Source organism: Mastigoproctus giganteus, chromosome 10 (assembly GCF_048544385.1).
Source record: "Mastigoproctus giganteus isolate SK-2022 chromosome 10, ASM4854438v1, whole genome shotgun sequence".
Lineage (NCBI taxonomy): Eukaryota > Metazoa > Arthropoda > Arachnida > Uropygi > Thelyphonidae > Mastigoproctus > Mastigoproctus giganteus.
In genome coordinates, this window is record NC_143584.1 from 107,224,196 (window position 1) to 107,246,690 (window position 22,495).

Consider the following 22,495-nt stretch of genomic DNA (forward strand, 5'->3'; position numbering starts at 1 on the left):
TATATATCAATAATAAGAGCAATTTATATATATTATAATATGATATAATATAATATAATATAATCCAGTTTATTTTATTATTTTATTTTATTATTATTTTATTATTTTATTTTATTATTATTTTATTATTTTATCATTACATTGTATTGCTAATTAGTATTCTTTACTAGGTTTGGCCACGGAGGCCAGTATTGGCTATTATAGAGTTACTTGGGTGATTCGATCTACAGGTCTATTGTGGTCAGCATGTTAAATTACATATGTTCGTATATTTATATATGAGTAGATTTGGTTTTTTACATTTTCGGCCTCTTTAAATATATATATTTAAAAAAAAAAAAAAGACTGCGAACACTATAATGTGGAAAAGCTAAAAGAGGTTGAATTTTTAGACATTGATTAGAATTTGGTGGCATTGTTATGGGTGTACTCAGTCAGTTTAGTTAGAGTGGGGGAACAGGTAGAAGGATTGGAACGATGGAATAGGCATTTCCAAAGAGGTCATTGGGGACGAGCCCCACCTGCTGAAGTATGGGGGAGGCAGGGAGGGGAGGAGACAGAGACCTGTCTCTTTCCTCCCCTTCCTGGGGATGAGGTTTTAAAGGGAACTGGGTTTGAGTACATAGTTTAGATTGCCAAATGGCATGTTGACATCAAAGCCACAGTATATCTCTTCGTTGGTGATGGTTGTCAGGCCCATGTAGTGTCGAATCCGGTAGGAAGGTCAAACTGCCCATCCCACTCTGGGGGTGGGTATGTTAGCTGGCAGTGGGGAATGCATAAGGTGAAGGGGGAATAATCCCTCCTTTCCCAGTGGGGGGGAGACATTTACTTCATTCATAATCCATATTCTCACTCTACTTGCATTCTGTTTTTATACTTTTTTTTTTTTATAATTTATAATAACTTTTTTTTCTGTTAGGTTTATATATATATATATATATATATATATATATATATATATATATAGTGCTTTTTTTGGGACGGTACGGCGTACCGGCACCTTTATTAACAGTGACATGTGACATTTGAACGCATTTGTAATATTCCGTAAATTTTTTTCGCATGTTTATCTACTATTCAAATAAGCTTAAAGTTATTTAACTAAATTTACATTTTTCACTGTCTATTGTTAAGATATTTTCTATATAAAACTGTATAACCATTTTTATAATTCTAAATTACTCAGTTGGACCTCTGTTTAACGAAGTCCTTTTATAGAGAATTATTTTGAATTCCCCTTGGAAGTTACATTTGAAATACTTTCCATTGAGCGAGAAAATTTTCATATAATGAACGGATTAAGAGAGAATTAACTCGGTACACACTGTTCGCATTTCTCTCCTTTAGGCAATTAGTGCTGCTGCGCGAATTGAGAGCTGAAGGGATTACCATTCTGCAACTTAGTGGTACCTGGTAAAACCTATCCGACCACTTGTCCCTCATGCGGAGAAATTGCGCTGGTCAGCAGTGAGCAGATCAAGGTGTATTCCCAATGGGCTCTGGTCTACCTTTTATTGCAGTAGTGTCCAAACTTTTCCCTTACGGGGACCATATTGAAAAAAATTCAAAGTTAGATTTCTTTACATTTTCTATATCTTGTTGCTTCTAAAAGTAAAATTGAAAATATTCAAAAATTTTATTAAGTACAGTGCACAATTACATTTACTGAACAAAACATTTAACGAGAATTTTTTTTGATAATTAACAAGATTTAAAATGCTGTTTTAGTTCACTTTCTGGGCGGGCCGTAAGTTAGACACTGCTGTGAATCAACTGTAAGAGTCCCATTCAAGAATTAGAAAAGTTTTCTTTTACCCTGACAAATAATCATCTGTTGTTTTGCGGAAGTGCGTTATCCACATTTTTCCATAAATTTTCCTTATTTCTGTTTACATGGTCACAGTACCTGAATATCCGAATGACACCAACATTTTGGACAGTCTCAAAAAAAAAATAAAATAAAATAAATATAAGAACTAGTGACAATACCGATGACGAGAGAAGTAAAACGAAGACAACAAATGTGTTAAACCTTCAAAACATGAAATGTTGGCATTTGGTGAAATTGAAGTTAGAAAATTGTCAATTAGGTTACAGTTAAATGCAAGCGATACAATTCAGGGATTTCGGGGGTACCTAATTGAAAAGATGGTTTCGGAAGAATTGAAGCATTTGATGGACACTCTGAGTACGATACCAGTTTCATTGAGTGAATGTGAATGAGAATTTTGACAAATGAATCTGATTGTTACCCAACCACAGCTTCGTTGATGACAAAAACAGTTTCTTCACTACTATTTCTTAAAATTGTAGGCCCACCGCTGACCGACTTCGATCCAGCAAAATATGTCGATTCGTGGCTGCTTCAGAAACATCATTCAGCAAGAGACACAAACAGGAAGAAAAGAAGTCGGCATAGGGTGTCGGATGAGAACTTAATAAAAATTTGGAATATTCTACAAAAACTTTATTATTAAATTATTTTTACTTATTTTTAGGGACCATAGTCTAACGAAGGACCCTTAAAATGTCACTCGGTTGTCTGTCTTGTTTTTTTTGCATGGGTTTGTACATCGTGGACCAACATAACGCCATATTGATCGTTGCTGACAAAAATTTGTCTGAGAAATGGAGGGGGATAAAAATGTTCACGACCTATAGCTTATTATACACCGTTGGAAAGAGCTCAGCAAGTATGTTTAAAATATAATTTTTAAATATTTTTAAAATTAAAAATGGCAGCTCCAGACAGGAAAATGTAATTTTCGTGTCCCACTCCCCCCTCTATTTCCGTCGTAATGGAGATAAGAATTTAAAAATCACATTTGCTACGTTATTCGATGCTTATCAATGAAAAACTGTTCCGATTGAAATCTACCATTTACTTTTTGTATTAAAATTAAAAAAACAATTTTCTATTGCACTTCGATAGCATAGCGCACTTTTTTGTACTAAGTAACTCTCCTTTTGGTGACAAAAAGGTTGCTAAATAGTTAGTTAATAATTCTATAAAGGTCATCTATAAATTTTGCGACGAGAAGTATATTTTAACAATTTTCAAAGCTGGAATTGTCCCGGCAAGGAAGTACTCAGAGAGCCAGTGTTGAGGCAGTGGTGGTGGGAAGCCGTCTACACGGAGTCTTACACGGCCCTCACCTGCCAGTGGCTTCTCCCCCAAGACTCTAATCACTTCTCTAGGAAGAAGTCAGAATCGCTTCTCCCAGTCTTGTCATTCACAACAACTGGAAAGATTCAAATAGACAGCGTTTTCGTTAGTTCCTCAGTTTTAGGACAAGCGGGCTACTAGAAACTTTTTTTCAGTTACCATAAAGCTCTCTATTTGAGATACTACACTAACGGCCAATTGTGACTATGGGCCCCTTCATCCTGAGTGCCCGGTACTCAGTAGTTGACTGATATATTTACTTATTTTATTCACATTTTATTTATTTTTTTATATACTTGAATAATAAACTGTGTTAATATACTAAATTTGTTGTTCTTATTCCAAAAACATTACTACGAAAGTAACAATATCAGGAAAAAAAATTTTAGAGTACTTTTCATATCATTTTAATTTTCATTTTTTTATAATAGCAAAGAATGAGTACTGGGTAATGAGTAATTTTTTTTATAATAGCAAAGAATGAGTACTGGCACCTATTTTTTTTTACAAAAAAAGCACTGTATATGTGCTTTTTTTGTAAAAAAATAAATAAAATATATATTTTATTTATTTTATTTTTTTTCAGTCACTCATTCATATTTTTTCTCACACACCAATTTGAAATTGTGTGTGGGATCTGCTGCTGTCTTTTTAGACAATACTACATCCCAGCAGATTTCCTGTGAATGCAACATATACTGCAATACTGCAGACTCCACGCTATAAAGTTAGCTTTGGAATCTAATTCATAATAAGGTATATTCTCAGTTCTAAGATTTGTGGCATGGACAAGTAAGGCCCCTCTGTAGCCAGGTGGGAAGGAGCAGCAGTGCGTAGCACACACACTCCTTGATCAGACAGGGGTTCGAGCCCGTCACCACCAAATACGGAGGATGCGGAAAGGTCAGGGAATGACCACTGCATATCCCGGAGCAATATGGCCTTAGTTGCTAATGCTCCTAAAAACCAAATAACAAACAAACATGGACAAGTAACAAATGAACTATATCAGATTAAACCTGTAATCAAACCGTGGCAGTCTAATCTGCACAGGGATCATAAAAGCATAGTTATCTGACACATTACTTTCTGTTGAGGGCTGATGACCCTCCTGTGTGTGAAAAATGTGACACCATTTTATTCATTAAGCATGTTTTAATGGAATGTACCAATTTTAGAAATGCATGTTTTACTGCTCTTAACCATCTGACTGAGCCATAGTCACCTGGTCAGATTTTATCTGAATATGACCATGTGTTGGCAGTTTTTAAGTGTTTACAAGCTATCAATCTGTATACACATGAATAAAATAGATAGTTACTTTTACTCCAATACTGCCTTTTATTTATTTCTGTATAGTTACTTTTACTCTTATACTGCCTTTTATTTATTTCTGTACATATAACCTTTTGACAAGGTAAACCTATTTAAAAGGTTTACAAAATCTTGATCATTCTTGAAATTTAAACTTTGGGCCTTATAACCATAGTTGTTTTTGCACCACTAAACTGAACCAACCAATCTGCATACATATATACATACAGGTTAATACACTTTCAATGAGGCTTGCTGATTGCTATTCATGAACAATGAATAGCAGTCATTTCATTCGTCAATGTATGTCAATTATCGGAAAAGTTTCTAGTCAGAAACTCAGCCGCTGTTTATCTCATACTCGCACACTATCTAAAAACTGCATTATTTACACTGCTGCAATTTTTTTTTTTTTTAGTATTGGCAGTGTGATACCGGGAAGCAATGCTTATACAACAGAAGCAAAAAAAATAAAATAACTTTTTTTGTTCAAACCACAAGGGTCTGATCTGATTAGATAATTACAATTAATTAGATTAATTAATTATATTTGTTGACTTAATCAGTACTTCAAATCATCAAATTTATTTACTGTGCTCATGGCATTTGTTTTCATGCAAGTATACATGTTTTTACTCTTAGTGCATAAGATGGTTGAACATAATACAGCCCACATATTTATTTGTTTTATGACGAACCACAGCAAGGCTTGAAATCCCTGACACCTTACTTTCCAGGCTTCTGCATGTTTCAATAGAAGCAATGCAAGAATTAATTTCACTTCTGCCTGCAGCTCTAGTTTAATCTAATCTACTAGTTAATCTATTAGTCTGGGCATCTCTCTCTCTCTCTCTCTCTCTCTCTCTCTCCAAGCTAGCAGTTTTCTGATCCACCGAAGTCTCGATAGCATTAGCAAGTATTCTTGCACCCCTTCTAATTAAGTGTATTCCATCTCTGGAAAAACAGTTTCTCCAGTTAACAAGTACAGACCATGTACTTGTTAACAAGCCTTGCACCCTTTGCTGACCAGGCTAGCCGGGTGGGTATAAAGTGCCTGCCTGGCAACCCAAGGATTGCGGGTTCGAATCCTGCCACTGGCTTGGATCAGAGTAGAAAATGCAAAAACCTTGGGAGGTGCAATATGGCCACAGAAGCTGATGCGGCAACAACTAACAAAAAAAAAGAAGAGCCTTGCACATTTTCACCAGGGCCGAATTGATTGACAGGGCTCTGAACATGTATTCCCTCCTATCATCTCTGAGCAGAATTGTAGACACTTTCAAATGAATCATAACTTGCAACTTTTTCTGAACTTTGCTGTGCTCATTAAGTTAGTCCTTGTATCTCCTACTCTTAATATTGTTAGTGCAAACATGTGCAACAATATCACCTTTTGTGCCCTTAAAAGATGTTATCTGCTATACAGTGTCATCTACTTTTGTCCCTGTCTGACATACCTTGGTATATTTCACCTATCCTTCTTTTACAGTATATTTCCTTTTACCCTGACAATAGATTCACTGACAGTGACTCAATTGTCAGTAACAGGAAACTGCTTTCTGTGGGATCTACACATTGTGTCTTGGTGATTGATGCTGTGTTGTTCAATGGACAAGAGTGATCTCTGGCATTGAATTGAGCAGCTGAGAACTTGAAAAGTCTTCCATTTTAATTCCTTCGAGGGCTCCACTCTACTCTTCAAGCTCTCAAAATGCTCATTTGGCACCTAATTTATTCAACTCTGTGCACCGAAAACACACACACACACACACACACACACACACACACACACACACACACACACACACACACACACACACACACACACACACACACACACACACCTTCATTTGATGTATCACATCTTGTTCGAAAAAGGTCCTCAAACATTGCACAAGCAGCACATTTTGTTAGGTCATGATTTATGGGAGAATTGCCCCTTTAATTCTTCCTCAAGCCATGGCATTCCCGCTACTTTGAGGCTGTTTGCTGTGCTGTTGTAATCTGAGGTATGAGTTCCATTTAAATTAAATTCAGTTTGACAGTATTACACAATTTTAGCAAAACTTGATAGTTTAATAGTACCTATTACGCTATGAATATTCACAAGCAATTATATTGATACACCAACCGTGTTGTATTAAAATAACAGTTTACCTTTAATACTGCAAAATAAATGTACATAATATAGATATTTACAATTAAAACTATTTACAATAAAATATATAATACAAATAAAATAAAATAAGAGCGATAAAAGCATTATAAACATTAAAATATGTTAAAATACGTTAAAATACTTTAAAACACTTAAAATCACTTAAAATACCGGATACTGAAGCTTTCAGAGGCATCCACCTCTTTTCTCAACAGTACATTTTTAATTGCAACACATCCTTAAATAATAGCAGGTTCACGGCTCACATGGTTCCACAGGCACATGGGCGGTATTCCCCTCATGCGTACTAGAACCGGAAATGGCTTGGGAGCGTGCCAGGTGGAATTGGTCATCCCGTCCGAGTACTAAAGCCTCAAGGAGGGGATGCATATGAACTCCCCTGTCTCTGTTAATGGTATTGTTCTCCGATGAACAAATTCGTAAGCTCTCAAGCCATTTGCGGTCCCAAACTCTATGAGCACGGTCGATGATGACACCTTCATCTGGGGAGATCTGATGATGATGCTTCTCCCAAAAATGTTCTGCCACAGCAGACTTCCCATAATCCGCGGTCTTTATAGCATTCATATGTTCCCTCAGACGGTCCTTGAACCGGTGCCTTGTTTCACCAACATAGCACTCCCCACAATCCGGGCACTTAATCTCATACACTATCCCACTACTACAATCTTTTGTTATGGGACACTGTGTGCAACCTCCATCCCAGAAGCTGCACACAGCATATCTGTTAATCCCATAATACTCATGCTAACCGCTCAGCAAGGCATGGATAGTAGCCGTGGCAACTATCCGGGCCTTGAATGTAAGCCGTGGCAACTGGTGTAAAAGGCTCTCTGTGGTACTCCACACCTCTAATGTATCTGTCCATGACCTTCTGGGGGTAGCCACATTTCTTGAGGTCTGCTGTGACTCGTCTAATTTCCTCTTCTCTGTCCCCAGGGGTACTGCAGTGGGACCCAACCCTATCCAATAATGCTTTAGCGACACTATTCTTATGTTGATTAGTTTGTGCCCAACTATAATGAGTGTATTGGCCTCGGCACATAGGCTTCCTATAGACTCTAGTTTTTAACCTAAGGCCTTCTCTATGGACCAATACATTCAGGAACGGGAGGTACCATCCACTTCCACCTCCGAGGTAAACTGAATGAATGGGGAGAAGCTATTGAGAAAACTAAGAACCTCATCCTCCCTCTCTCTCTCCCCCCCTCCGAATAATTTTTTTTTTTTTTTTTTTTTTTATGAAAACCCCAAACACGAAAGGTATCAAAACCTATAGTACTTAGTACCATGCATGGGTTGAAGGAGAAGTATGGGGGGGGGATTCCGGAATAATGTAAACGTGTCATTGACATACCTTTTCCATTTGCGCATGGGGGGGGGATGGGCTACCCATCAAAAATCCTGGTTTCCAATTTTTCCATAGCCAAATTTGCTACAATGGCACTTATGGAAGAACCCATTGCCGCACCGTGAACCTGCTTATACATAACATCCTGAAATACCATAGTGGTGCTGGACAAACAAAGCTCTACACCACTACAAATATCTTCTATATTAAGGAGAGTCCTGATACTTAGGGTATCATCTTTCTCTAGGGCCATTCTTACACATCGTACTCCATGTTCAATGGGAATGCATGTAAACAGAGACACTACGTCAAAAGATATCATAGTCTCACCCTCTTCTATACTCTGTTCCTTTACAAATGTCACAAAGTCCTTACTGTCCTTAATAGTAAAGATGGAACGTCAAACTATGGGAGAAATCAACTTAGCTAAACATCTGGATAAAGCATGGGTAGGGCTACCAATAAAAGATACGATCGGTCTGAGTGAGACCCCAACCTTATGTGTTTTCGGAAGACCATAGAATCTGGGTAGCTGACATCCTGTTGCATGTAAAGTCTAGAACACCTCCTTAGTAATTTTTCCCGCTTTCAGCCAAAGTTGTAACATCCTATTAACCTTTCGTTCTAAGCCGACTAGTGGATTTCTCCGGGTAACTATATGTGGAACTATCCTGTAGAAGATCTAAGGCTTTTTTGAAATATTCCTCTTTATCCATTATCACAGTTGATCTGCCTTTATCGGTGGGTAAGACTATGATTTTATCATCCTGTCTAAGTTCTACGAGGGCTTTTCTCTGATTAAGACTGAGGTTAGAAGGTGCAGTTTTAGTCTGACTCGAAGAAGAATAAAGTTTTGAATTTATAAAGTAGCACTGCTGAAAATGCTTAGTGTATATACAATTCTTATTTTTTCTTATTCTTGTTTCTGATTACCACATTTACCTTACATTATATTAGAATATTGATATATTCATTAGTTTTTTTTTTATATTCATGTTTGTATCTTTAAATTATTCTATTTTTATTCTCTCCTGTTTATCTAGTGTTCTTCAAAAGATGTACTGTTTGAGCTTTAGTTCTTCTTTAGGCCATGCAACCTATGTTTTAAATTGGCTGGCAGAACATGAGAAGGCAAGAAGTTTACAAGTAGCAGCATTGAAAACTATTGGGACATTACTGTTACCACAGAAAGGTTTGATATTTGCAGAAAAATAATAGTGCTATTTAATAACATAATTAATCCATTATGCAATTCATACAAAAGTAAACATAGGTAACCCCCGTATAACACGGTACTTCTACAACACAGTTTCGCTCTAACATGATTGATAAATTGCAGCAATCCTTGCGCAACAAGATACTTCTACAACAAGGTTTCACTCTAACACTGTTTGAGAATTGTGGTAAATCTTGTAACATGGTATTTTTGAGCTTTTGTGCTGGGAAAACCCTGCTATTATGTTAGATGTAATTTTCAATGTTTCCATTCCTTTTTGTGAATCCCCACTTTTGACTCACTAGTCATTATTGCCTTCGTGATATTTTTCTAAAGCACATTTCTGGAGGTCACTACCATAAAACAATAAAAACTTATTGCAGTTTCCGGTTTATTCGTCTTTTCTGTTAGTGTAATCAATTATAAACGGGTAGTAAACTCGATCTTCTTGCATTTGCTATAGTACCGATAACTGGAATTCTGTGGGTTTTCACGTTATTATGGTGAAATGTGTTGTTTCCCCTTCCATGAAATATTCAGTCATATAAAACACATAAATAAATTTTCAGAAACTCATTACTCTGTATCGTGTTTGTTGCAACTTGTGCATGCCGTGTTCTTTGTTATTAATTGCTTATCATTTTTACTGTTTTAAATTTTACAACCAAAAAAAAAAAAAAAATCAATTACTTAGCATGTACTTACTACAGTATGTATTAATTAAGCTATGTATGTAAGCGTACATATATTTTTATTTTGCTAACTGAGAAATATTCTTCCAATTTTCACGTATCATTTAAAGTAGGGTTCCACTGTATTTTGTTGGAGATCCCTCGGTTAAGTTCTGTGCTATTGAACTTGTGCTTGTTTGAGACCATAAAAAATAATTGTGACTTCGAAGAGTGCAGTTCATGACAAGAGAGCAGAAGCTACACAAAATCTAGATGCTGCAGAAGAGATTGTGTAGCAGTATTGAAGAGGAAGAAAATTAAATGAACATACATTATCTTACATATAAGTATCACAGTTTGTAAGTTAAAATGTTTGTTCAGTTATTACTATTTAAGTTACTACTATTATAAAAATAAAGTTAAAATATTAAGTTATTACTACTATAAAAATTAAGTTTCCGATAGTTATAAAAAAAATGCCATATTTTTGTTAGCTTTTGGAATGTAACCCCCCTTTTTGTACTGGTTCTTAGTCCAGTATAACACAGTTTTGCATTACACGAAATTTAGTAGGAATCAACCTACCGTGTTTTACGAGAGTTACCTGTATAACATATGTTCAGTGTTACTTCCAAAATTCTTAGACCTATTCAAGAAACTTTTTTTTTTTTTTTCCCAGCAAACATTATAGAAGTTAAGTTGCTAAACCAACAGGTTGCAAGTTTTAAAAGGGGTGGGTGAGGGATAAAGAAAGTATTATTTTTGTGAAATAATATTAGCTGTAAATGAACTGATGATCTGGTTAAATAAAGGGGAATGCTGAAAAAATACTGCAAGTTAGAACAAGGCTGGATTTAAAATGAAGCACAGTTGCTCCAGGGCCAATAGGTGCTGACAGTTTCCAGAACAGTGCATATACTACTGGTTATGGGTTCTTCCCATGATATTATATTAGGGCTTCTGATATGTATGCCAGGGTTCACACTGCCTGTGTCTGACATTGAAATTAGTTCAGGATGCATACATATCTGTAGTTTTGTTCAGTACAATACGAGACTGAAAGCCAAGGCTCGAGGAAGGAGATTTCTAGTAGGTAGAAGGAAGTTCTGATGACTCCCGGAACAGTGCATATACTACTGGTTCTGGGTTCTTCCCATGATATTATATTAGGGCTTCTGATAATATGTATGCCAGGGTTCACACTGCCTGTCTGACATTGAAATTAGTTCAGAATGCATACATATCTGTAGTTTTGTTCAGTACAATAGGAGAATGAAAGCCATTGGATTAACTCAAGGCTTGAGGACGGAGATTTCTAACTACATGGTCCATCCTAGTAGGTAGAAGGAAGCTATTTTGTAAAGATGGGATTCATTTGAATAAAGAGGTCTTTGCTGATGTTATCGAGGAATGAGACTTTAATTGTTCGGATAACCTACCAGTTGGAGTGGTGGGGGAAACAGGAGTATAAAAATGAGCATTTTTTGATGACCAGTCATAGTAACACCTGTATACATTAGCATTAGCAATAGTAGAGGCATATGAATGCAAGAAAGCAAGCTTATTCAGCATCAGCCAAAAAAAAAAAAAAAACACAACCACTACTCCCATTTCACCCCTCCATTCGTTCGAAATACCTATCCAGCTGAGCCTTAAATTTGTTTAGGCTATCAACTTCAACAACAAGTGATGGAAGTCTATTCCACAAACCAACTGCCCGCTGGCTAAAGGCAAATTTCCGCACATCTATCCGACATCCGTCCTTCCTCAATTTGAATTTATGTCCTCTCAGGTGATTATTCTGAGCAAGAGGAAGAATCCCATCGGCATTGAGCATGCTCAAGCCATTCAAAGCCTTATACACCTCTATCAGATCACCTCGCCGATGCCTAGTCTCCAGACTCTGTAATTTGCAAAACTTAAGCCTTTCTTCGTAAGAGCAACCCTTTGTTCCATTCACTAATCTTGTTGCCCTTCTCTGTACTCGTTCCAGCAGCTCTACATCCTTCTTGAAATGAGGCCTCCAGACCTGTATACAGTACTCAAGGTGTGGCCTGACCAATGCCTTATACAAGGGAATAATCACATCCCTGTCCCTGCTAGAAATATTCCTGTATATCATTGACAAGACACCATGAGCTACTCTTCCAGACCGTCTGCACTGCTCAGAAAACTTCATATCTGCCTGCACAATTACCCCCAGGTCCTTTTCATTCTCTACCACTGTCAGCGTAGTACCACAGAGTTGATACATTGATCTGGGGTTACTGTTTTCCATATGTAGTACTTTACATTTGTCAATGTTAAACTTCATTTGCCACCTCTCAACCCATCTGCTCAACCTTTCCAGATCCTGTTGCAGCAGCATAGCATCAGTAGTGTCCTTAACAACCCTTCCAACCTTTGTATCGTCTGCAAACTTGGACATTAAGTTTGATATACCATCATCAGTATCATTTATAAATACAGAAAACAACAATGGGTGCGCCTCTGTAGCCAGGTGGGAAGGAGCAGCAGTGCGTAGCACATGCTTCTTGATTAGACCGGGGTTCGAGCCCGTCACCACCAAATACGGAGTATGCGGAAAGGTCGAGGAATGACCACCGCATATCCCGGAGCAATATGGCCTTAGTTGCTAATGCTCCTTAAAACCAAAAAACAAACAAACAAACAAACAAACAAACAAACAACAATGGACCCAACACTGAACCCTGAGGAACTCCACTTATAACATTAGTCCACGTTGAGCAGTGTCCACTGATTACCACTCTCTGTCTTCTGCCGCTCAACCATCCCTTTATCCATAGCAGCAATTTGCCTCCAATGCCACACTGCTCCAATTTGTGCAGCAGTCTTCCATGCGCAACAGTATCAAAAGCCTTTCTAAGATCCAAATATATAATATCAAAGTTATTCCCTGCATCCAGTTCTTTTGTGACTACATCATAGTATCCAATCAAATTGGTCAGACAAGACCTGCCCTTAACAAAACCATGCTGTGTATAACTGAATTCTTGTCCAGATGATCCTGCAGTGCTTCTTTAACCAGTGCCTCCATTAATTTCCCTGGAACCGAAGTTAAACTAACAGGTCTATAATTACTTGTGTCAGCCTTTGATCCTCCTTTGTGAATTGGGGTTACATTTGCACATCTCCAGTCTATGGGTACCTCCCCTGAGTCCAAAGAAGCTCTCATAATTATGGCTAGGGGTTTGCTTACTTCCCTTGCTGCCTCCTTTAATATAACTGGATAGATCCCATCCACCCCGGGTGCCTTTTTTATGTTTATCCTCAACAATTTCTCCTCCACTTTCCTCTCAGTTATTAGAAAATCATCTAGCCAATGTTTACTTCACCTACGACATTCCGCTTCCTGAATAACTCCTCATGTGTGAATGTAGATGCAAAATACTCGTTTAGATTGTTAGCCTCCTGAGCAGGATCCTGAACTGTTGAACCATCAACATCCAGTGGACCAATCTGATTCATCCCTTTCCTTCTTGAGTTTAAATAGGTAAAGAACTCTTTTCTGTTTTTCTTGGCATCCTTTGCCAAGGATTTCTCATAATCTGCCTTTGTCTGCCTAATCTCCTTTGTGACTTGGTTACAGACCAACTTATATCTATCATAGGCTTCCATGTCACCCATTAATTTGTATGTATCCCATGCATTTTTCTTCTCTGCCATATGTCTCATTAGTTCATCTGACAACCATTTAGGCCTGAACCTTGAACAATATTTCTTGGTTGGTATGTTCAAGCATTCCTTGAATGCTTCCCATTTTGTATTTGCTGTTGGCAACATCATCAGTTGGTCCCACTGTATAGAATTTAAATACTGTCTCAGACCATCATACTTGCCTTTACGAAAACAAAAACCCTTCCCTTTACCTCTGATGGTAGTTACCTCCTTGAGTAAATCCCACTTCAACACACTGTGATCACTGACACCTAGTGGTTCATTTATCTGCAGATTCTTAATGCATGAAGAATCACTACTGATAATCAGATCAAGAGTATTACTCCCTCTGGTTGCCTCCCGAACATGCTGGTGTAGAAAACAATCATCCAATAAATCCACAAAAGCCTTGCTAGTGTGTGAGTAACCAACCCACAAATTCCAGTCAATATCTGGGAAATTAAAATCCCCCATTATAAGACTCTCTGATTTACTGGCCCATTCTATTTCCCTGTACAGTATCTTATTATACTCATCAGAGTCATTAGGCCTATAGCAGACTCCTACTCTCAATTTTGATTTACCTATGCTTATGTCACGGCAAACTGACTCGACACTGCCCTGTCCATCGATGTCGACTGGCTTCACTTCCTTGGATTTTATGTGTTTTTTAACTAATAGCATAACCCCTCCTCCCTTCCTATCCTGTCTATCCTTTCTGTAGACGTTGTACTCCCCAAATTCCAGTTCTACATTCCTTATATCTGTGTGATACCACGTCTCTGATATCCCAACAATATCTGCCTTTGATGTTTTGAGCAATACCTCAAATTCATCAAATTTATTTACTAAACTCCTAGCATTGGTGTACACGCAAGTACAAATTATACATGCACCTGTTTCTATTCTTAGCTACCCTAACACAACCCATATGTTTACTTGTACTGCAATGACTTCCAGCAGTCTCTGAAATATCCTGCATCTTGTTTTTCAGGCTTCTGCTCATTCCAATAGAAGCAGTGCAAGAATCTCTTTCACCTCTGCCAGTGGCTACTGTTAATCTGTTAGTCTTTGTCTCTCCCCAAGCTAGCAGTTTTCCGACCCACCTAACATGCCTCGATAGCATCAGCAAATATTCTTGCACCCTTTCTATTTAAGTGTATCCCATCCCTGTAGAAGCAATCTCTCCTGTTAACAAGTACAGTCCAGGCTGAAAAAAATTCTACCCCTTGAGCCTTGCACAATCTTTCCAGGGCCGAATTGATCGGCAAGGCTCTCATCATATACTCCCTCCTATCGTGTCTGGGCAGAATTGCAGACACTTTCAAATTCAACCCTACTTCACGGCTTTTTTTCAACAGTGACCTATACTTGTTAAGTAATTCCGCTGGTCTCCTACTCAATATCATTAGTGCCAACGTGTACAACTATATCACCTTTTGTGCCCTTAAAAGATGATATCCGCTCTACAACGTCATCAACCTTTGCCCCTGGCAGACATACTCTGGTCCTGTTCCACCTATCCTTTTTACAAAGCATGTTCCCCATCAGGTTAAAATTAAATTCACCTGAATTTCAGCAGTCAATAAACTAATTAATTTGATCACAGACATGCCGTAAAAAATATGCCATTTATCACAGACATTGGTGTTTTCAAATAATATTTGAAAACACCTTGAAAACATCAAATCACTGAAAACATAAAATAATATTTGAAAACAGTATTTCAGTATTTGGAATTGCACCTTTGGTTACTACAGTTTCACTTTAATCAGTAGGTTGCAGTGCTTGTTACTTTCACTTCATTTTTTTGATAATAATTGAAAATTTTGCAAATGTTATGTTTTTTTTTTTTTTTTTTTTTCTCACCAAAATAATCATTAGTTTTAATGAAAAAAAGTGTATTAATTATAATTACTTTTTCAGAAAGATCTTGGTGTCATAGAAATATGGAACAATTAATCTGTCCCAAAATTTAAGTTTGTGGAGGCTTTAATTGTACAAAACTTTGGCATTATTCCAACATCACAAATTAAGACAATATTGGTTCAGCTAATATCAAGGCAAAGGTTGATGACGTTGTCGAGCAGATATTATCTTTTAAGTACACAAAAGGTGCTATTGTTGTACCTGTTGGCACACATAGTGACATTCAAAGTAGAGATCTACAGACTTAATTAAAAAGTACAAGGCAATATTGAAAAAAAAGTCACAATTTAGGGTTAAATTTGAAAGCATTAGCATTAGCAAAGGCACATGATGCAAGAAAGTAAGCTTATATAGGATCAGTCAAAAAAAAAAAATCTTTATTTCACCCATCCACTTGCTCCAAATGTTTGTCAAGTTCTGCCTTGAATCTATTTAAGCTATCAACTTCTACGACAGATGGAAGTTTGTTCCAGCAATCAACCACCTACTGGCTAAAGACAAACTTCCGAACATCTATCCTACAACTATCTTTCCTCAATTTGAATTTATGCCCTCAGGCGATTATTCTGAGCAAGAGGAAGAATCCCATCAGCATTGAGCATGCTCAAACCATTCAAGGCTTTATACACCTCAATCAGATCACCTTGCAGGTGCCTAGTCTCCAGACACTGTAATTTGCAAAATTTAAGCCTTTCTTTGTAAGGGCAACCCTTTGTTCCATTCACTAATCTTGTTGTCCTTCTCTATACTCGTTTGAAGAGCTCTACATCGTTCTTAGAATGAGGCCTCCAGACCTGTATACAGTACTCAAGGTGTGGCCTGACCATTGCCTTATACAAGGTGATAAAAAAAAAGGTAAAGTGCAGCCATTATCAACCCACTGCAGGATGGAAGCCTCTTCACAAATTCATGCTGAGGGCAGTGGACCATAATCTGCCATGCCGGTCCATTACGGGTTGGCAGATCGACCGTATTCAGCAGTCAGGGGCTTGAACCCCGGTCTACTCAAAGAGTGTGTGTGCTACTGCACTCCGCTCCTGACCACTGAGGACAAGGGGATAATCACCTCCTTATCCCTGCTAGAAAAATTCCTGTATATCATTGACAAGACACCATGAGCTACTCTTCCAGACCGTCTGCACTGCTCAGAAAACTTCATATCTGCCTGCACAATTACCCCCAGGTCCTTTTCATTCTCTTCCACTGTCAATGTAGTACCACAGAGTTGATACGTTACTCTGGGGATACTGCCTCCCATATGTAGTACTTTACATTTGTCAATTTTAAACTTCATTTGCCACCTCTCAGCCCATTTGCTCAACTTTTCTAGATCCTGTTGCAGCAGTGTACTGTCATTAGTGTCATTAACAGCCCTTCCAACCTTCATATCGTCTGCAAACTTGGACAAACAATGGACCCAACACAACCCTGAGGGATTCCACTAATGACATTAGTCCATAAAGAGCAGTGTCCATTGATTACCACTCTGTCTTCTCCCACTCAACCATCCCTTTATCCATAGCAGCAATTTGTCTCCAATGCCGCACTGCTCCAATTTGTGCAGCAGTCTTCCATGTGTAACAGTATCAAAGGTCGTTCTAAGATCCAAATATATGATATCAAAGTTATTCTTCGCATCCAGTTCCTTTGTGACTACATCATAGTAACCAATAAAATTGGTCAAACAAGACTTCCCCTTAACAAACCCATGCTGTGTCTTTGCTGTCAGTGAAGTCTTGTCTAGATGATCCTGCAATGCTTCTTGAACCAGTGCCTCCATTAATTTCCCTGCAACAGAAGTTAAACTAACAGGTCTGTAATTACCTGCATCTCCCTTTGCGGTTTGGGGTCACATTTGCACAGCTCCAGTCCATGGGTACCTCTCCTGAGTCCAGGGAAGCTCTCATAATTATGGCTAAGGGTTTGCATACTTCCTTTGCTGCCTTCTTTAATATAACTGGATAGATTCCATCCACCCCAGGTGCCTTTCTTATGTTTATCTTCAACAATTTCTCCTCCACTTTACTCTAAATTATTATAAGATTATCTAGCTTACTGCCAGAGTTTAATACACCTCTGGCATTCCCCCTCCCTGAATAACTTCTCATGTGAATGTAGATGCAAAATATTCATTTAGTTTGAACAATCGATGTGAAGTGGACCAATCTGATTCATCCCCTTCCTTCTAGAGTTTACTTAAGTAAAGAACCCTTTGCTGTTTTTGTTTGCATCCTTTTTCCAAAGATTTCTTGTAATCTGCCTTTGCCTGCCTAACTTCCTTTGTGACTTGATTACAGACCAGCTTATATCTATCATTATCTTCTGTGTCACCTGTTATTTTAAATGTATCCCATGCATTTTTCTTCTCTGTCACATGTCTAATTAGTTCATCTGACATCCATGGCACCTCCGTAGCCAGGTGGGAAGGAGCAGCAGTGCGTAGCACACGCTTCTTGATTAGACCGGGGTTCAAGCCCGTCACCGCCAAATACGGAGATGCGTAAAGGTCAGGGAATGACCACCACATATCCCGGAACAATATGGTCTTAGTTGCTAATGCTCCTAAAAAAAAAAAAAAAAAAAAGACCAAACCAAACCAAAAAATCTGACATCCATTTAGGCCTAAATCTTGAACAATATTTCCTAGTTGGTATAAAAATAAAAGCCTAGTAGCTTCCAAGATTAATTCTTTGAATGCTTCCCATTTTGAATTTGCTGTTGGTAACATCTTCAGTTGGTCCCACCGTATAGAATTTAAATACTGTCTCAGACCACCGTTGTCACCTTTACAAAAGCAAAAACCCTTCCCTTTACCCTTAATGGTAGTTACCTCTGAGTAAATCCCACTTCAGCACACTGTGATCACTGCCGCCTAGTGGTTCCTTTATCTCCAGATTCTTAATGCATGAAAAATCACTACTAATAATCACATCAAGAGTTTTACTCCCTCTAGTTGCCTCCCGAACATGCTGCTGTAGAAAACGGCGCCTCCGTAGCCAGGTGGGAAGGAGCAACAGTGCGTAGCACACACTTCTTGATTAGACCGGGTTTCGAGCCCGTCACCACCAAATACAGAGGATGCGGAAAGGTCAGGGAATGACCACCGCATATCATGGAGCAATATGGCCTTAGTTGCTAATGCTCCTAAAAACCAAATAACAACAACAACAACAACAGCTGTAGAAAACAATCATCCAATAAATCCACAAAAGCCTTGCTATGTGTGTGTGACCAACCCACAAATTCCAGTCAATATCTGGGAAATTAAAATCCCCCATTATAACACTCTGATTTGCTGGCTGACTCTATTTCGCTGTACAGTTTCTCATTATACTCATCAGAGTCATTAGGCCTATAACACACTCCTACTCTCAATTTTGATCTCTCAGTGCTCATATCACACCAAACTGACTCGACACTGCACTGTCCAGCGATGTTGACTGGCTTCACTTCCTTGGATTTTATGTGTTTCTTAACTAATAGCATAACCCCCTCCTCTCTCTCTATTTTGTCTATCCTTCCTGTACACATTGTACTCCCCAAATTCCAGTTCTACATTCCTTATATCTGTGTGACACCACATCTCTGATATGCCAACAATATCTGCCTTTGATGTTTTGAGCAATACCTCAAATTCATCAAATTTATTTACCAAACTACTAGCATTGGTGTACATGTAAGTATACATGCACCTGTTCTTATTCTTAGCTACCCTAATATAGCCCATGTATTTACTTGTTCTGCGATTCCTCCCATCAGTCTCTGAAATACCCCGCATCATGTTTTCCAGGCTGCTACTCATTCCAATAGAAGCAGTGCAAGAATCACTTTCACCTCTGCCAGTGGCTGCTGTTAATCTATTAGTCCTTGTATCCCCCCCCCAAGCTAGCAGTTTTCCGACCCATCTAACTTCCTCGATAGCATCAGCAAATTTTCTCGCACCCTTTCTATTTAAGTGTATCCCATCCCTGTAGGAGCTGTTGTTCACAAGTACAGACCAGGCTGAAAAAAATTCTACCCCTTGATCTTTGCACAATATTTCCAGGGCCGAATTGATGAAAATCTTCGAGTTTCTTTATATAACTTCCATATCAAGTTATGTATTAATTAATTATGTTACGTTTGTAAAATCTAAGTCGTTATATGTATTTAGTTAAAAAGTACAATTTAATTGACAATGAAGTTCAACAAAATTAATAAATTTTACTGATTAATTGATAATATTATATACTATACTATACTTTACTAAGCTAACGCTATCTAGTTCAGGATATAACATTGTATCGTATAACAATGCAGCAAGTTACAAACTGTAAATCTACGACACAAGTATTGATTAACTTCCAAAGTCTCGCTGTCTCAATTCAGAATAAACCAAGGATCTTGACTAGGTCTATAAGCTACTTATACAAAATAATTTAATATTACAATTAGTCAATAAAGCGGCTAAATATAGCTAAAAACATTCCATTCGCCAGCACTGCAAAATTTGTAAAACACGTGGATTGGATACCCTTACCGATACTAAGTAATAACCTACAAAATCTCTATCTAAGTTAAAATTTAAACTAAGTATCGTAACTAGGAATATAAAGCTACTCTAGAAAATAAGTTAATATGCCAATTTAAGTTAATAAAACAGAAAAAACTTATCTATTTTCCTGAGCTGTAAAAATTTGCCTGCACGTCAATGTTAAACTTCAGTTGCCATCTTTCAGCCCTCTCCTCAACTTTTCCAGAACCTGTTACAGTAGTGTGCTATCATTAACAACCCTGCCAATCTTTGTATCATCTGCAAACTTAGACATTAACCCTAATAAACCTTCATCAATATCATTGATAAAACAGAAAACAACAATGGGCCCCAACACCAAACCCCAGGAAACTTCACTAATAACATTAGTCCAGAAAGAGCAGTGCCCATTGATTACCACTCTGTCTTCTCCCACTCAGCCATCCTTTTATCCATTGTAGCAACTTGCCCTTAATGCCATACTGCTCCAATTTGTACAGTAGGCTTCATGTGCAACAGTATCAAAAGCTTTCCGAAAATCCAAGTATATGATAGCAAAATTAATTTTTGCATCCAGTTCTTTTGTAACCACATCATAGTATCCAACCAAATTTGTCAACGAATTTGTTCAATCAGATTTATTGGATCACTTTGTCACTTTGATTCAACTTCCCTGCCATTGTTTTTTACTTATTCTTGATTTTTGCTACTATGTCATATTTTATTTATTATTATTATATTTTTTCTTTTTTCCAATTTCAATCAAATGTATCAAATGTTTCTGCCTTGATGTAAAACTCCTGGCCATGTTGCTGTGATGAGTATTATTGTTCCTTGTACCTGTACTGTACTTAGCAGTAATAACGAAATTTAGAAATTTTCCTGTCCCCTCTCAAAGTCTTATAGACCTCATTATTTTATCCAGCAGTTATCCAGCATTATTTTATCAAAACTGCCCCATTCATAATAGCTAACTAGATTAGTGCAATAAGATTTCCCTTTACAAAATGGTATTATGTTTCCTTCAGAATACTATTTCTGCCTTTAATCCTTAATATTATTCATTATTATCCATATTTCATTATTAATGAAGTCAAACTGAGTGGTCTGTTGTTAAGTGTCTTTATGTATTGGCAATATGTTGGTACTTTTCCAGTCCGGTCTCTCTCTCTCTGATATCCAATAATGCCTTCACAATTAATCATAATGGTTCGAAAATTACTGGGTATATTACCTCAGGGATAATACCTGCCTTCATGCTTGAAAATTTTTCTAATTAGTAATCTTTAATAATTTCATTATCACCAATTTTGTATTGCTCAGCTTCGCTTGCACTGCTTCTCCTTTCCACAAAGTATCTTTCATCTGTATATGTGTCTATGAAGTACCTTTTGTTTGTCAGCAAAATTATCTGGATTATCTACGACTTTCCCTTATTCATTATGTAATGATGCAGTATGATATGATATGCTTTTTTTTTGTTATTATTATTATTATTCACATATGTGTAAAACTTCTTGATCCCATTGTTTGCTCTCTTAGCCAGTGATTTCTCAAAATCACCTTTGCCAGCCTAAACCTTCTTGTGGTAACATTACAGATCACTGTATGGATGTTGTTAGCTTCTGTACCTTGGATTGCTCTAACTTTCCCATGCTATCTTCTGTTCTTTTAAACTTGTTCGCTCTGCATTTATCCATTATGGCATCCTGCTCCTGCTGTATATTCTTAATTGTATCTGTGCATTCAGAGCTTCTGTGAATGCTTCTCTAAAAGTATTCTGTATTTCCCCTTAGTATTCACCCTCCTTTGCCATTAACTAATAGAGGCAATGTAGCATCTTAAATTATTATAGTCTGCTTTCCTCCTGAAATTAAGACCCATGTGATCTCTCTCTCTCTCTCTCTCTCTCTCTCTCTCTCTCTCTCTCTCTCTCTCTCTCTCTCTCACACACACACACACACACACACACACACACAATCAACTTTGAACCATTTGAACCATGTAACTACTCTTCACTAAGGGTTCCTGTACTTTGATACTGTCATATCTGGGATATTCTTTTTCCCCCTGGTCTTAAATTTCCTTCCCACTTGCTTCAGTTAAAGATGACAAGAAAAAAAATAATAAAGAAAAACCTTATGTAATTTAATTTAACTTATTATAGACGAAAATCACATTCTGGCTTGCACTAAACTTGAATTTTCATAATAATGCACAGAAAAAAAAAAATATATATGAATAAATATTAAAAATAATTGATGTATTAATACATGCAGGTAAAAGGTAAAGTTATATTTATTATATTGTATTTCTGAAAGTGTGTATTATTGAAATTTTATGCTGTACAGTATTTTTTTTATAAGTATAATATGCTTTGAAAAAAATGTCTAAGCAAATATTTTTACTCATGTATTATGTATTTTTTTTTTATTTATTGTTGATTTTAAAGCGTATATTTGAAGTAATTTTCAG

At 37.3% G+C, this 22,495-nt stretch overlaps 1 protein-coding gene across 2 annotated transcripts in view; it reads left to right on the top strand.

Annotated features, from left to right (window-relative positions):
• Tti1 (Telo2 interacting protein 1) overlaps positions 1–22,495 on the top strand; it is a 600,292-nt gene that overhangs the window by 83,979 nt on the left and 493,818 nt on the right. For both annotated transcript variants that reach the window (XR_016547507.1, XM_090382195.1), the window contains exon 4: positions 9,057–9,205. Coding sequence is in view for 1 of the 2 variants with exons in the window: in XM_090382195.1 (XP_090238321.1) it covers positions 9,057–9,205 (149 nt within the window). In the remaining variant the exon portion in view is untranslated. The remainder of the gene's footprint in view (positions 1–9,056; positions 9,206–22,495) is intronic.